A 14571-nucleotide genomic window follows, 5' to 3' on the forward strand; every position below is an offset into this window, starting at 1 on the left:
TGATACTCTTTCTCCAGAATTAATTTTCATCTCGTTTCTATTTCAACAATACAATATATCACTTCTAAAGCTCCCTGTTCCTCACAGAGTGCTCGAATGACTCAGCTGCAGAACCAGGCTCTATCCTGTGAAAGTGGTGAGACAGAAAATCCAAAATCGATCCTTTGGGCAATTTTTGCGAGGATTGGACAAATAACAAGCAAAAGTTTTTGGATTACACTTTGGATGTGGGTGTTTAAATCTGTTATCCTCTGAGCCTTGTTTCCTGGTATTTTCTTCAACTGTACCATGAGGATCCTCATTTGTGAATACTGGCTCACGGTGTTGTGGGGATCTGTGCACCCATCTCAAATGCTGAGCTGGAGCTCGAAACTGGGAGCCGAGCCCCACCTAGTGACACATGATAAAAGTACTCAGCTGCTACTAAGTAGAATAAATGTTTTGTTTCATCATGTTTGAAATTCAGGAAAAAAAAAAAAACTTAGTACAATTAAAATATTTCATTTGCAATTTTAAAAAAAAATCTATTCTAATTGAGAGTTATTTTCTAGCATTTCTAAGATAATTGCTCCTAGGCTAGCTGAAGAAATAAAGTATCTTGATTGATATTGCTCAGTAAAATCAGGCCTTTACTGCTGATTCCAAATTTTTTTTTTACATGAACTTCCGTTATCTGGACTCTGGAGTTTATTAAAAAATATCTGTTCCATTTTCTGTTTTCCTCTATTTACAGCAAGAATGGAACACAAAACTTAAAGAGGATCCTTCAAAAAGTGCCAGACCAACAGTGAAATATTAGCAGTTGATGACAGCAAGTCATCAGATTCTAATACAAGCCTTCATTACCGGCATTGTTCTGCAAGATGATTTTTCTTAATCAGGTAATGATTCTGTCTCAGAATACTTTTTGTCCAGGTTAAAGGTTATTAATAATTTTGGTTAGTTTTCTTGATATAATAAAAAGATTGAACATATCTTATAAAAAAAGGTTAAGTTTCCTGTGAAATTTCACATTTGTATTTCAAGGGAAAATTACTTTTCCCACATATTTTTAAACTGAAGCAGCACAAAATGATGGGAAAACTATTTTCTATATTTAGGTTTTATAAGCACAAAACTACTCCTTCAGTTTTAGAATTTTATTTTAATTTTCATCCAAATTCTGAAAACTCGTAAAAATTGATGAATAATGAACATTAAAAGACAGAATGCTGATAAAGACAAGAACTATGAGCTGGCTGGAAACTAAATGGTTAATAAATCCTTTGTAAGACAGTTTTAAAAAATCTTTCCTGCTGTGTTTCTTCAGAACCACTTCTTGGGAGAGAGAGGGGGTGGGGGTGGAGGTGTGTGTAAATTTAAATCAGAATTGTAGCAGGTTCTGTCAAAACAATTAAAATGTCAATTTCAGAAACATCGTATGACTTAGCCTTTTGGTAAAATGTAGTTATTTCCAGTCAGCTTAGAAGGACGCTGAAATGTTCTGGGGCAGAGATTAGTTCCTTTTTATAAAAGCCCAGTGTCTGATATAACCTATTTGCTTCCATCTATGCTAGTTTGTCACCAAGGTTTCATGCTGCATTTTCTCCAGAGAACTGGAATACATTGGCTTTGTTTTACTTTCTTGTTCTAGACAAGACTAGCCTAGTGCTCTATCTCCTATAAAAGATGGACCAATTCTTAAACAGTTTTGCAAAACAGCTTCCATTAAATTCAATTTTATTCCAATTGCAGGTGTTGTGTTACTTCTTAAAGAGGATATTTCTTCCACTGACTGTCAGGAAGAGGACAAAACCATACTTTTAACATCCTTCCAATTTTTAATTTTCTCTAGATTATTGAGCTGAATTTAGTGAACATAAAAATAAATAAGCAACAGGGACAACACAGAAAAAACGTTATTAAAAGTGGCTAATAATTCCCGCATTCCTCAGTCATCTGAGTTACAAGGATTGACCTAATTCGGTGTCATTCCTGTTGTTGCAGGTTATTCCTGTGAATGCAAAATGCATATGGACATAGATGAGAGTATATATAGCATAATACAGTATGTCAACGTGATGTAACTGTACAAACAACAGCCAAACAGAAGCTGAAAAGCATCTATGACTGGCTGTGCATGGATAATGCAGCCGGAACAGCCGAACGGGTACCAGCGTCAGTGGGCTTGACAGGACAGAACAGCCCCCATTTTGGCCGGCAGTGACAAATCTTCAGCTCTTCCCAGAAATAAGCTAATGAGGGGTGAAATATAAACCTCCCACTCTGGCTGGGGGTCCCGTATAAACCTGCGGCTGTGGAGGAGCTGTCGGAACCCCCGAGCGCCTCTCCCGGGAGCGGAGCTCCCCGGGGCAGCAATGCCGCTGTCTCCCTCCCGCCGGCGCAGCGGCTCCGGGCAGAGCCCGGCCACAGCGGCGGGCGGAGCTGCCGGAGGTGCCCCCGCCCGGCCCGGCCCGGCCCCGCCCGTGAGCGGGGCCGGAGCGCCCGGCGCAGAGCGGGCAGCGCGCCTCGCCACCGCGCAGCGCCAGCTGTTCGCACGGAGGGGACACGCTGCGCCCTTGCTGAAATCTCCGCCCTTTGGAACTTGAGTTAATTGCACAGGAAGTTTGTTCTGTTGTTTTCTTGAACTTTTTTTTTTCTTCTTCTTCTATTTAGGACTCTGGAGATAGTATTTCTGAGCTACGGGAATGGAGACCAGCCATTTACAGAAAGTGTACGGACACTCTCTGGCTGCTCCTCTTCTGTCTTTTCTGGGCTGGTTTGGTAAGCACGCACAGTTTGTTTGTTTGCTTCCTGGAAGGATAAATCAGATCCGAAGTTAATGGGGTTCTGCATTGTGTTACACTAAATCTAAACAGAAATTGTCACGGGCACAGGTCCCCAGGTTTGCCCAGGGATAGAGCTTACCTCTGTGGTGGAGCAGCGCTTTATTGTGGCGTCAGTCACACTAAGGTCTGCCCATATGCTTTAGATACCATGTATACACAAGGCTCGGTTATTTAGTATTCACCTTTTTTGTAAGTCAGTCCAGGCTCTGACTGGGCTCTTTATTCTACTGATTCATTCTAGCCTTGCTATCTTGCAACGTATGTCCATGTGATGCTACATTAAGACCACTATCTCAGAAAAGCATGCAAGCTTTTGGGAGAAGGCTTTGTCTTTCTGAAGCGTGAATGGGGTTTTTATGTTATGTCTCAGTCTACTCAAGATTCTCATAAATACACTTTTTAATTCCATGCATAGGAACTCCTTAAATGGAAGCTGATGCAGAATATTACCTATACATTTAGAATACTACACAAATGGATGGTGAACTTTGTGAGCAGGATAGGGGTTTTTACCTGCTGTGTAATGCTTACTGCTTTGATCAGTGGAGGGGATGCCACAAATTAAACCTCTCAAATAGTAAGGATTTAGGATTTTTGTTTGGTTTCTCTCACTGTTTTTATTACTCACTTGCTATAAAATAGCTTATTGCATGCTTGTGTTTGTTTTCTTGTGTTTGATCTTATTTTTAAAATATTTAAGAAAATGTAATGACACTAATTTGTTCACATAGTGAAAAAATTGAAATCACATTAATAGCTCTGTGGAAATGAGGATCATGTCCATGTGCCCCTGAAGCTATTGCTCTGTTACTTAACAATATTTATTGCTTTTATCCAGCATTCTGCACTTAAAGAAAAAAAAAATCACCTACACAGTGGACCTGTATGCCCCATATTTAGAGGGCATTTTCACCTTGAATGAGAATTTTTCTAAAAGTATGTTTCAGTTGAGTTACAGTGACAGCTTATTTCTTGTTTTCCTTCTGAGAACATTTTAATTATTAAAAAAAACCTTGCTCAGTAAACAAACCGGATCTGGATATATTTTGTTATTGTAACAAATCACATCCACAAGTATCCACTAACATCACTTGTTAGCTTGAATTGAGGAATCCCTACAAAGATGTCCATATTGAGACAGCATTTACATGCCATCATAATTTTAAAAAAATTTCTGAACTAGTTAAGACTGCAAAAAAGAGTCTGCTGTAAGCAAAAATGAGATTGCCCTCAGAACTAAAGAAGCACATTCCTACATATTTGTGTATGAGACATGTTTTTGCCCAGATCCAATCTTTAGTCACGAGTACTAAAATAGAAGCACAGAAAAAGGCTCTGAAGCTGAAGTTAGACGGCAGTTGTGCTGGTCTGTGCAATCTGTCTTGAGCACAGCCAATACTCAGCTGTACTCATTCGAAGCAGCAGTGGTTAATGTGGACTGGGAAGCCTTGCTGCAGCCAGCAGTTGGCACACAGCCACAGAGCTCAGTGATTGTCCTTGGTGTGTGTGTGAAATGTGACTTGCACCCCATGGGACAGAGGAGAAGCTTGCATCACGGGGTTGTTCAGTAGCTGGAGTGATGAGGAGATAAGCCTTGGGTAAAGCAGTACTCAGGACTTCACCAGTTTCACAGAAGAATTGCTGCTTCTTGGCACTCGCAAAGGTTCTTTCCAAGGATTATTTTGGCCCTTACAATGTACAGGAGGGTTTAAGCTGCATTCCTAGACAAGGTGTTTCATTTTGACTGAGGATTGCTGCTACTTGTCCAGCAGAGGTACTTACCTGCCTCTGGGGTTTACAAGAAGATGATATATACTGGAACTTTGATCTGGCAACAGAACAACTAAAAGGTCAGGAAAGTGTCACCTAAGTGCACAGTGTGGTTTTCTCCAGGTTTTTCACATGTGTTAAAGAGTGCTTCTTCCTGAAATTCCAGGTAATCTCCATTTAAAATACGTTTTATGTTTAAAAGTACCTCTGATTACATTCACTAGCAGCTTCAAGGGCCCATCATGGCAGCAGTTCTATTGTCCAAGTGTGTCTTGAAGGTCATCCTGTAACATGAGATGCAGTGAGCACATAAAAATGTTACCATTTGAATGATCTTGATTGATCTCTGAATGATCTTGCCTAATGAACATCACTAGGAACAGTGTTCAGCACCTTAGTAATGTTTTCCTCTTATTTTAATCAGGACCTCTATCCTTCATCTCCTGTGTTATTCTGCTTAATTTATATATTTTCAACAATAGATGAAGGAAAGCTCTGAGGAAGCAATAGGGCTAAAGTTGCCCATGTGACTTGCTCTGGCCTTGTGCAGAGCAGTGAATTATAGATTTAACTGCTTGCAACCAGAAGGCAAAAATGCATAACCTAAAAGGAATATTTATTGAATAGGAAGGAAAAGCTATGGTAGCATGCTTTCACATTTAAAAAAATATTTTAACAGATGTTTATAAGTGGCTATGCTGTGGTGGCTGGTGCTGCAGAAAGACTCGTGCTTGGATATGACAGCTTTGGGAACATATGTGGTCGGAAGAACACTCCTGTAGAAGGGGCAAATCTTTCTGGATTAGACATGACTAATAAAAAGTAAGTGCATCTGATAATGTATAGATAAATCAAATGTTTGAGAACTTAGTAAAATACACATCTTCTAGTTGTCAATCATATACATCTATACACTGTTGTACTGAAGGGCAAAAAAGGTGGGAACAGTGCAGCAATTAAAAAGTTAAGATAGAATTCGAAAATATGCTGCATTGTTATGCTTTATGCAGCTGCCTTCTTAAAGAGGATCTTAAATGGGACATCAGCCAAACAGGCAGTCATTCTGTGTGGCAAATCTTTCTACTTAAGGATGTTGCACATTGAAGTTCCCAGTCATTCCACTGACTCCTTTGGAAAAAGTTTTGCTTGCTTTGTAGCACTTTAAAAAAGAAGGTTCAGAATTTATACTTATAAAAAACAAACAAAAAAAAGCTTGTTTATTGAGAAGAGGATCTTTTTTTCTTTCTAGGTATGTGTTCTTTCTGAATTCATGCAGCCTGGAAATACAAAGCCTCAAAAGCAGTTCACTTTCCTTGTGTGTGTCAAGTTGTCCACAACAGCAACTCAACTCTTTGGAAGATCTACAGAGTTTTGCAAGGAATAATGGTGTGCCACAGGAAATATGAGTACCTCAGTGTATCTGTAGAACAATTGAGCAGCTTCCACTTGTTTTTTTTTAATGGCTCTTACACTAGGGAGTCATATCTTACCATTAATTTCCTGAACAGCTCATGGTAACAGAAAATGTCTTGTTTCTGCTTTATTTCAAAACCATAGTTTCTAGAAATGTTACAGCTCTGTTATGCAAATTAGAAAGTTGTTCATTAATTCCTGCACAGTGCTGAGATTATGTAGCAGAAAACTGACTGTTGATAATGAACTAGTGAAGTTTGGTGAGGGTGCCAGTAGGTGACCAGAGTTCATATGTTGTTTGTGACTCTTGTCCAACTGGTTCCTTTAAATGTAATTAAAACTATGGTGCAATTATTAATTCCATGAAGATACAAGTGGATTTATCCCTCTAGACATCAGATCCCAATGTTTGTTATTCCATTTTGTTTTAATTTAACCCCTGCTGGCAACTAAGTACCACACAGCCACTCACTTCCCAGCAAAACCAGGACACATCTTGAAATTCTATCTGAGTCTGGTGTCCAAGATGAAAATGCTGTCAGAAGTAGTTGCTGTGTGAAAGAAGCTCCTGAATAAGCATTCATGTCCAACATGTAAATAAAATAATCTGTAGCCTAAACCTTATTTATAAACTTCAGACCATATGAATATTAATGGCTATTATTGTTGGAGGTCAGTATCCCATTCTTTTTTTTTGTTTGTTTGTTTGTTTGTTTGTTTGTTTTGCTGTTTTATTTGGCAGGGATTGCTATTTAAATTGACATTATTTATTTCAATTTAATTTTGGGGTAGTTTTTACATAATTTTGTATCTGCAGAAAGCTGTAAACACCTGTGAGATTATATAAGTATTTTCAGTCTAACTAAACACAATTGCATCCAATTCCAGCTAAAACTGCTTGCATGTCAAGGCAGGGAGAACTCTTGCGTTTTGAATGGCTGGGATGTGCCCAGCCTTTCTTTCCCAGAGGTGCTGTCTGATGGAGCAGAGTACCTGGAAATATTCCACCTAGATCCCAGCACAGGTTAGGTTTCTGGACACAAATGTATTCTATTCTAACTCAGGAGGGCCTGGTTCTATTGTAGCTTCCATCATTTCAGGTTTTTCTCTATTCCTAGTGAGCAAGGATTAATAGCCAGGTATGGCACTGTGGAGAAAACAGTGTGCCTGCCCTCCAGGAATGTAAATGATAACTGCAGTTAAGTCAAGAAGGCAAAAGATTCTGCAGAGATTGGTTTAGATTTATTCAGCTACCTAATTTGCTATTCACATTCCCACTGGAACATCAGGGATGAAAATGGCCTGCTAAGGGATCAAACCAGAATTTCAAACAAAACTTAGCTGTTAATGTGTTTTTTCTCTCAATTTTTTACGAATCTTTTCCTTTTTTTTTTTTTTTTTTTTTTTTTTTTTTTTTTTTTTTTTTTTTTTTTTTTTTTTTTTCATTTTTTCTTTTCTAGGTTCTTTCCTTTGTGTTTACAACTTGAATGTTTCCAGTTACACACTAAATCCAAAGGCAGCTCAGCTGTGTCCCACACTGCCAGTTCCACCAAGGTAATAATGACTGAGTACTTTACAACCTCCTTCAGTCCAAACAGATTCTTAGGGATTGTTACTTTCTCACATTTTGTTTTTGGCTTGATGCTTCACAGTCAGGATGGTTTTGCTTTGTTTATTTATTTTTATCCATGTATCCTTACGAGTTCTTTTATGTGCCTATGTCCTATCCCACAGAATAAACAAGGACTGCATTCCTTTCATTCCTCTACCCTTTATTCCTCTACCCTTCCATTCCTCTTCCTTTTCCAAATTAGGAAAAAGCACTCCATATGAGGAACAACTTAGCTCCTGCACAGATTTTGCTTTCTCCCTCAATGCCAAGGATGTCTTCTTTGGCCTTGCTTCTTCTCCTGAGCCCAGAAATTTCCATCAGAATAGTTTTAGAGCCAGATGGCTTGAAGAACGAATCTGTGGATGTTGCTGTCTTTGTCAAATCTGGCATTTGTGAGTCAAAATTCTTAAACCCATGATTTTAAGTTGCACTGTGTCATGAAAATACAGCAGAGAACTGGAATCTCTGTGTTTGCAGAGCTAATTCATCTGCTCTGAACAGCAGAAAATAGAAGAACAAAGTGAAGAGAAGAGAGCAGGAGACATGTAAAAACATTACATACAGTGGATCAAAGGACAGCGTGTAAATTGATGAAAAAATATGGCATGTTTCACTTATTTCCTCAACTTCCTAGGCCTGTTTTGGTTTGTCAAGGAACTCAGCAAAGTTATTAATCTTGCACAGTAATATTACAAGGTAGAAGCAAAGCTAGTTAGTGAAATTTTTAGCTGTTGGTAACCAAACCTCTCCTTTGCCATTGGCTGTTGTAGGGCAGCACTGCCAAAGTGGGACAATAAATATATGCAAGAAGCTTTGCTGGGAGTGCCAAGTAATTTTGTATAAATATTTGGTGCCGTTAATTGTATCTTGCAAACATTGTTTTTGGTGTGGCTTTTAGAATGCTTAAATATCATAAAAACAATACAAAGTGTTTGTGATCTAGAATTATCTACAACAGCACAGGTTACAGCCATGGTAGCATGAACTTCATTTTTGCATAAACACATGGGAGCAAAGTAGGTGAAGCCAGACTAGAATGGGAATAGGAGCTATGTGCTGATAGTGAGAGAGTTGTTAATTTCTTTCCCCAGGCTGATCTTGAATGTATCTGTTTTTCTATAGTGATACAGGCATGACGCTATTAGGATTTTATTTTGCAGATTATACATAAAATTACTCTTTATAAAAGAATGTTCTCTGCGGAGAATGGCAGGATGGATCTCTGTGGATTTTAAACTGTTTGTCCAGTAATTAATATTTTTTACCACTTTTGTTTTCAACATTTCAGTAAATCCTTTCCATTATTTAATCGCTGTGTTCCGCAAAATCCTGAATGTTATTCCAAATATGCATCTGTCCTAATAAGTATGGTTAATGAAATGGATGTTTTTCATCGGATTCTGAGTGGAATATTGGCAGGAAGAGATACTGTGATAGGACTGAGTGTCCTTGCACTAGGTAAGGTTATAAGTGAAAAATGAATAATGATATTCAATTGAAAGGTTAAAATGTTTCTTATAAGTCCATACGTTTAATGCAAAAGTGGACTTTTTTCATATTTTCTGGGCACAGTTATTTTTTAAGGAAGAGTGATCAGATTTTATCAGGAGGCATTTAATAGACTGGTGAAATGCAGATCTCTGTCAAATTCTGTGGTCCATGACATGGTTATATACCTCATTTTGGGGGACTGTAAGAAATTGTTGATGAAAAAGATTACATCAGCATGAATACTTGAACTTAATTCTTACATAAAATGTTACTAAAAAGCTAGTATTTTCCATGGTGAAATATATCAGCCATAAGTTTCTTACTATTTAAGTTAAACGTAATTTTGTGCTTTAAATGTTAAAAAGGTTGCCAGCTTTACTAAATGCTGTTGCTATTAAGATTACTTTTTAAAAATAAAAGCCAAAATTCTACAAGAACCTTAAATTTATATTTAAAATAAAAAGGGTTGTAACACTCAAACTTAGTTTATGTGTTTTTCAGCCCTCTCTTTGATACTGCTTTTAACCTTCAGATTCATTCAGACTCTCTTCATCCATACTCTGATTGCACTGGTTGTATTCGGGTTGTTGTGTAAGTATATTTATTGTTTCCCTGTACTGAAGGATTAGCAGCTGAACAAACAGCTATCCTTATTCCAATGGCCATCCTCAGTAACCTTCAGCTTACCACAGTCATTTCCAAGCTGAGGCCTGCTTGCCTTTTGGTGCCAAGGTCTGGCTGTGCTATTCCAGCTGCTGAGTGTTAGGATGATGGTGATGTTTATTGTTTTTATAGATGCCTGGAAACAACATTTCTTTTGGCAGAAGAATGCAGTTATGAAAATGCTACTATTTCAAAGAATGCTTAGTGAACTCTTCCACTGCCTGCTTTAGGAAGGGAGAACCATAGGAATGTGTCTGGCTAAAGCTTGTCATTCCATGAAAGTTAGCTTTGTATCTCCACAATGAAATTACATGCCTGGGCTTTAGGATAACTGCAGGAAATCCAAATGTTCTGCTGTGGTTTTACCTCAGACTGACAGGCCATTATTGGAAGTTCCTCTGTGCTCACTGATCCTGTGCCTCACTTTGGTGACTGGCAGTATTCCCGAGCCCTGTGGGATGGTGGGGAGGGAAGGAGACTGGGAAGGGAGGCTGGGCAGGCATCAGCCTGCCAGCAACCGCGTGCCCTGCCCGCCCTCATGCTGCTCTGCTCTGCTCAGTTGGCTCAGGTGTTCTCTGGTGGCTCCATTACGACTACAGGAATGACCCCAGCACTGAACTGGAAACAGAAAAGGAAAATGTAAAGTTCCTACTTGGATATGCCATCTTCTCAACAATTGTCACTGTAAGTAGCATTTTGCTGTAAGCAATGGCAGAGGCTGTAACTTGAAAACTTGAACTGCAGTGGTTCTGCAACAATAAAAATAATTCCTATTTGCTTTTCAATTGGAAAATGAGAATAAATTCTATTATCTTCTTACATTCATTCACATATAATCATAAAATAATAGAATGGTTTGGGTTGGAAGGGACTTTAAAGGTCCCTAGTTCCAAATAGATTTTTAGGCCCCCATCAAAACTACAAAAATAATTTTATATATTCATTGTGAGACTTGTTTGTCAGCCTTGCCATACTTCAAACCCATGCAAACTGTATTAGTAGTGTTGGTGTAAAAAATGCAAGAATTGTGTTTCATGCCCATTTTTTGCTGCATCAACTCACTGGAGAATCATGTTGAATAAACACAGGGGTACTGGCTGAGTATCGACATGAGATCTGTGGATTCATCCCACCCTGTCAGCAGGAGAAAGGGGTGGCAGCTCTTTGAGACAATGAAAGGGACAGTGAAATGCAGGCAGCAGTGTCTAGACCTCAAGTTATGGGGTTAAATTCTGTTTTTCTCTCACTAACCTTGTTTTACAACAGAAAATCTGAGTGTGGTTTGCAACTTCTGAAGAGAGTTTTTTCACTCTGATGTTGCAATGTTAAAAGAAGCCATTTCTCAACCTGACGGTGCAGTCAATTTGTACTTCATGAGACATTTGTCAAAGCAATTGTCCTGTTGTCTTAGAGATGAATAAGATCCATATGGAATTTGCCAGATATGAACAGTCTGACAGTTTACAGTGACAAATATAAATGTGTCACAGACCAGATGTTTTTAAATATCCCCTATAAATTATGACCTTTTTACATCTGCTGATACTAAAAAGTTAAGAAAGTTACTTTGAATGCTTGCGTGTTCTGGTACAACTGACTGTTGTTTGCAGAGCTGTGGGAAAACCCACTACTGCAGGTTATGCTTCTCTTCAGAGCTGGTGGCTTCTTTCCAGAGCAAGCAAGAAAACTGGTGAAGGAACTGCCACTGGTTGTATTTATTGCTTTAAAGATTCTAACCTCCCTTTTAATTGTTGTTCATAGTTCCTTGTCACATACAAAGAACTGGGGATATTGTGGGATTTTTGACTCAGGGTTTTGTTATTGGCGGGTTGGGTTTTTACTTTGGGAAGACAATAATTTATTTAAATAAGTTTTTATTTTATGCCTGCTTTGCTCCTTACATACATAGCTCAGAAACTAGTTTGGTGGTGGATTGCAGGAAAGGATTGATTTTCCTGCCATTGTGAAAGTGAACAGTGGCAAGCTGACCTGAGTAGAAAGAAAGTTTAAAAGCTCATGACATGCAGGGTATGTGAAAGCAATGAGTAGTGTGTAATGTACATTTATGTTTGCTATAAAGCAAAATAGACAGTTTCCATCAGATGAATTGAAGTCTTATGAATCCTATTTTGTTAAAAAAAAAGCCAGCAACAATTATTGTAGGAAAATAGATTTTAATCCACAGGCTCTTTGAGAACATAGGCAGTGTCTTGGAAGGATTTTCTAATGTGTAGCAAGATTGTATAAATTGCTTTGTTGTCATGTCTTTGTGAAATCTGTATCCTCTGATCCCACATTTTTCAACTCTGATAATTTTCTTGAAGTAAAACCCCTAACAATTTGTCTTTTTATTTCCTGAAACAGGTTGTTCTGCTCTCCCTTATATTTGTACTAAGAAAGAGGCTTCCATTCTCTGTACAGCTCTTTCGAATTGTTGGCAAAATCATTGGCAGAATTCCTTTCCTCCTGTTCCAGCCACTCTGGACTTTTCTGATTCTCATTGTGTTCTGGGTATTTTGGGTTGCTGTACTGCTCAGCTTAGGAACTGCAGGTAAGCATATGCTTTTCATGTTTTTGACTGAGTGCTAGCCATTTCCTAAATTCTTTTCTTATCTTAAATGTGGGACCTCTTGTTGTTGGTGTACAAAATGTGAACTAGCATTGTTACACAGCTGAGTTACTTGTTTTTATTTTATTTTATTTTCCACTTGTTGGAGTCTTTTTCATTGGCCTTTTGTGTCCATATGTGGACTTGAGTTTTGTCCTTTCTCATTTATTTGTTAATAGATGGTTGTAGGTACAATATATGTTTGGTGTACTTAAATGAAGAAAGTAACAGGAAGGAGGAGACAGCTTTTAGTGTAAATGTTACAAAATGAGGATGTTCATCTTCTCTGTCTATAAGCAATGTTGAATTGTCACAGAGGCAGAACATTGCTTTGGGGCAGTAGTTCAGTGACAATTGCTATCATTTGGACTAGTGCAACAGTACTTGGATTAATCCAGTGGTTCTTGCGGTTGCAGAGGAGGTGCTCTGTGGAAAGAGTCAAGCACTATGAAAGATATGGCAGAACAGGTTTTTAGTATGCAAATGGTGTTACTGAGGGATATATCACTGTAAGATCTGTCACTGATTGAACCAGGGTAATTTGGATGCTGTTCTTTGGCCCAGCACCCTGCCATGCAAGTGAAACAGAGGTTGTCCTTCTGTGGAACATCACTCAAAGAAGTGAAGCTAAACTGTTTGTATCTCTGGGAGTAGCTCCTCATGTACACATCAGCCCCTGTCCATATAGAGCATTAGGATTTGGGCACTGGTATTTTTTCATTTTAAATTTCTAGGGCCACTGTTAGGAGCCAATTGCTATCCTTTGGGTCAAAGCTGATGTAGGATCAATGTGGACAGAGACCATTGTTTATGGGTTTTCTCTTTTCACAAACTTGCCAGTGATTTCTGTGTGGAAAACCGAATGCAGTCTAATTCTTTGAATGCTTGGGTGTTACTGTTTACTTTGTGTTTCCACCACTGCTCGAGACAGTAGCTGCAGAATTACAGGGATCTGTAATTCTGTCCTAAGGAGACGGACTCCTTAGGACAGAATTACAGATCCCTGCCAGGCCAGGAAAGCCTCCAGCCTTGCCATAGCTGAGCCCATTTGGCAAAGCTGGCTGTATTCCCTATCTCTGTGGATCAGGTACCTCACTCTTCCATCACAACTGCTTCCATCTCAGTTCATTCTGGCTCTTTGCAAGACCCAATTCATTTCTAACATGAGAAGCTGTCTGAGTCCATGCTGGCATTGCAAATCACACCCATTGCTCAGGCTAGCCTGGGATCTGTTTCCCTCCAGCTTTCATTGGAGAGTTGTGCAGACTTTCCAGTCCCTGTTTCTGCTGCCTGGAGTAGCTCATGTTTGTCGGGAACGGCTGCTTGAAGCAGCTGCTGACCTGCTTCTCCTGCAAAAGGGTCAGATCTGGCATGGCCAAATGTCTGAGCTGCAGTCTCTTTGTGAATTGTTCCTCCTCACTAAATAGTCAAGCTGATGCCCTTTGCTTTATATGTCATGAATATTCCTTCTCCACACTGCTTTGAATTAGATTTTCCAATATAGAAACAGCATTGTGTGCTGAACACAGTTCTGTGTTGCTCATTTTTCTGCAAAATCTTTATGCCATTTATGTACAGATCAGCCAGGCAGCAGTAATTTTGAAACTGGCCTTATGGGATATGCTTCAGACCAGGTTTTATAGAAAGGAGCATCTCCTGAGCTATCAACCAACTGTTCATTTAAGATAAACATTAACTGTAGTAAATTTAGTATTAGGACAACAGAATTAATTATAACACATAGATTTTCTAAATACATAACTACTGAGAATTATGTGAGCAAATATTACATCCTTGGTGTTAAATCAAGCTGACTTGATCTTGACATGCACACATAAGAATGTAAATCTTGCCCTTATTATATCTACATGTAGAAAATGCCAACTGAGTCTGTTGTATTCAAAAGGTTTTGGAAATGCAGCAGTCATTACAAAAGTAGAAATATTTTAGCTCATGTGATAGAAAAAACTTGATTAGAGCAGGATGGGAAAGCATTTGGTATTTTCTGGATGCCTTGACAGACTTTGCAGGAAAATAGTGACTTGCACATTATATCCAAAAGCAAATTCCAGATATATTCACAGGGAAGTAAAACCCAATGAAAACTGCTTTTGAGAGGCTTTTTATGCTTTTTCCATATTGTGCCATTTTTCTTCATTGGTTATATTCTGTTTCCTGTTAGGCAT

The 14571-nt window shown here is 38.7% G+C and overlaps 1 protein-coding gene across 1 annotated transcript in view; it reads left to right on the forward strand.

Annotated features, from left to right (window-relative positions):
* Positions 1-14571, forward strand: part of SLC44A3 (solute carrier family 44 member 3) — a 58891-nt gene that overhangs the window by 16858 nt on the left and 27462 nt on the right. The window contains exons 2-11 of the mRNA XM_041421784.1: positions 734-881; positions 1987-2149; positions 2656-2763; positions 5278-5420; positions 5848-5984; positions 7472-7565; positions 8912-9081; positions 9616-9705; positions 10337-10461; positions 12142-12328. Of these exons, the coding sequence (XP_041277718.1) occupies positions 2120-2149; positions 2656-2763; positions 5278-5420; positions 5848-5984; positions 7472-7565; positions 8912-9081; positions 9616-9705; positions 10337-10461; positions 12142-12328 (1084 nt within the window). The 5' untranslated portion in view covers positions 734-881; positions 1987-2119. The remainder of the gene's footprint in view (positions 1-733; positions 882-1986; positions 2150-2655; positions 2764-5277; positions 5421-5847; positions 5985-7471; positions 7566-8911; positions 9082-9615; positions 9706-10336; positions 10462-12141; positions 12329-14571) is intronic.

Source organism: Onychostruthus taczanowskii, unplaced genomic scaffold, assembly GCF_017590055.1.
Source record: "Onychostruthus taczanowskii isolate IOZ18803 unplaced genomic scaffold, ASM1759005v1 scaffold7, whole genome shotgun sequence".
Classification (NCBI taxonomy): domain Eukaryota; kingdom Metazoa; phylum Chordata; class Aves; order Passeriformes; family Passeridae; genus Onychostruthus; species Onychostruthus taczanowskii.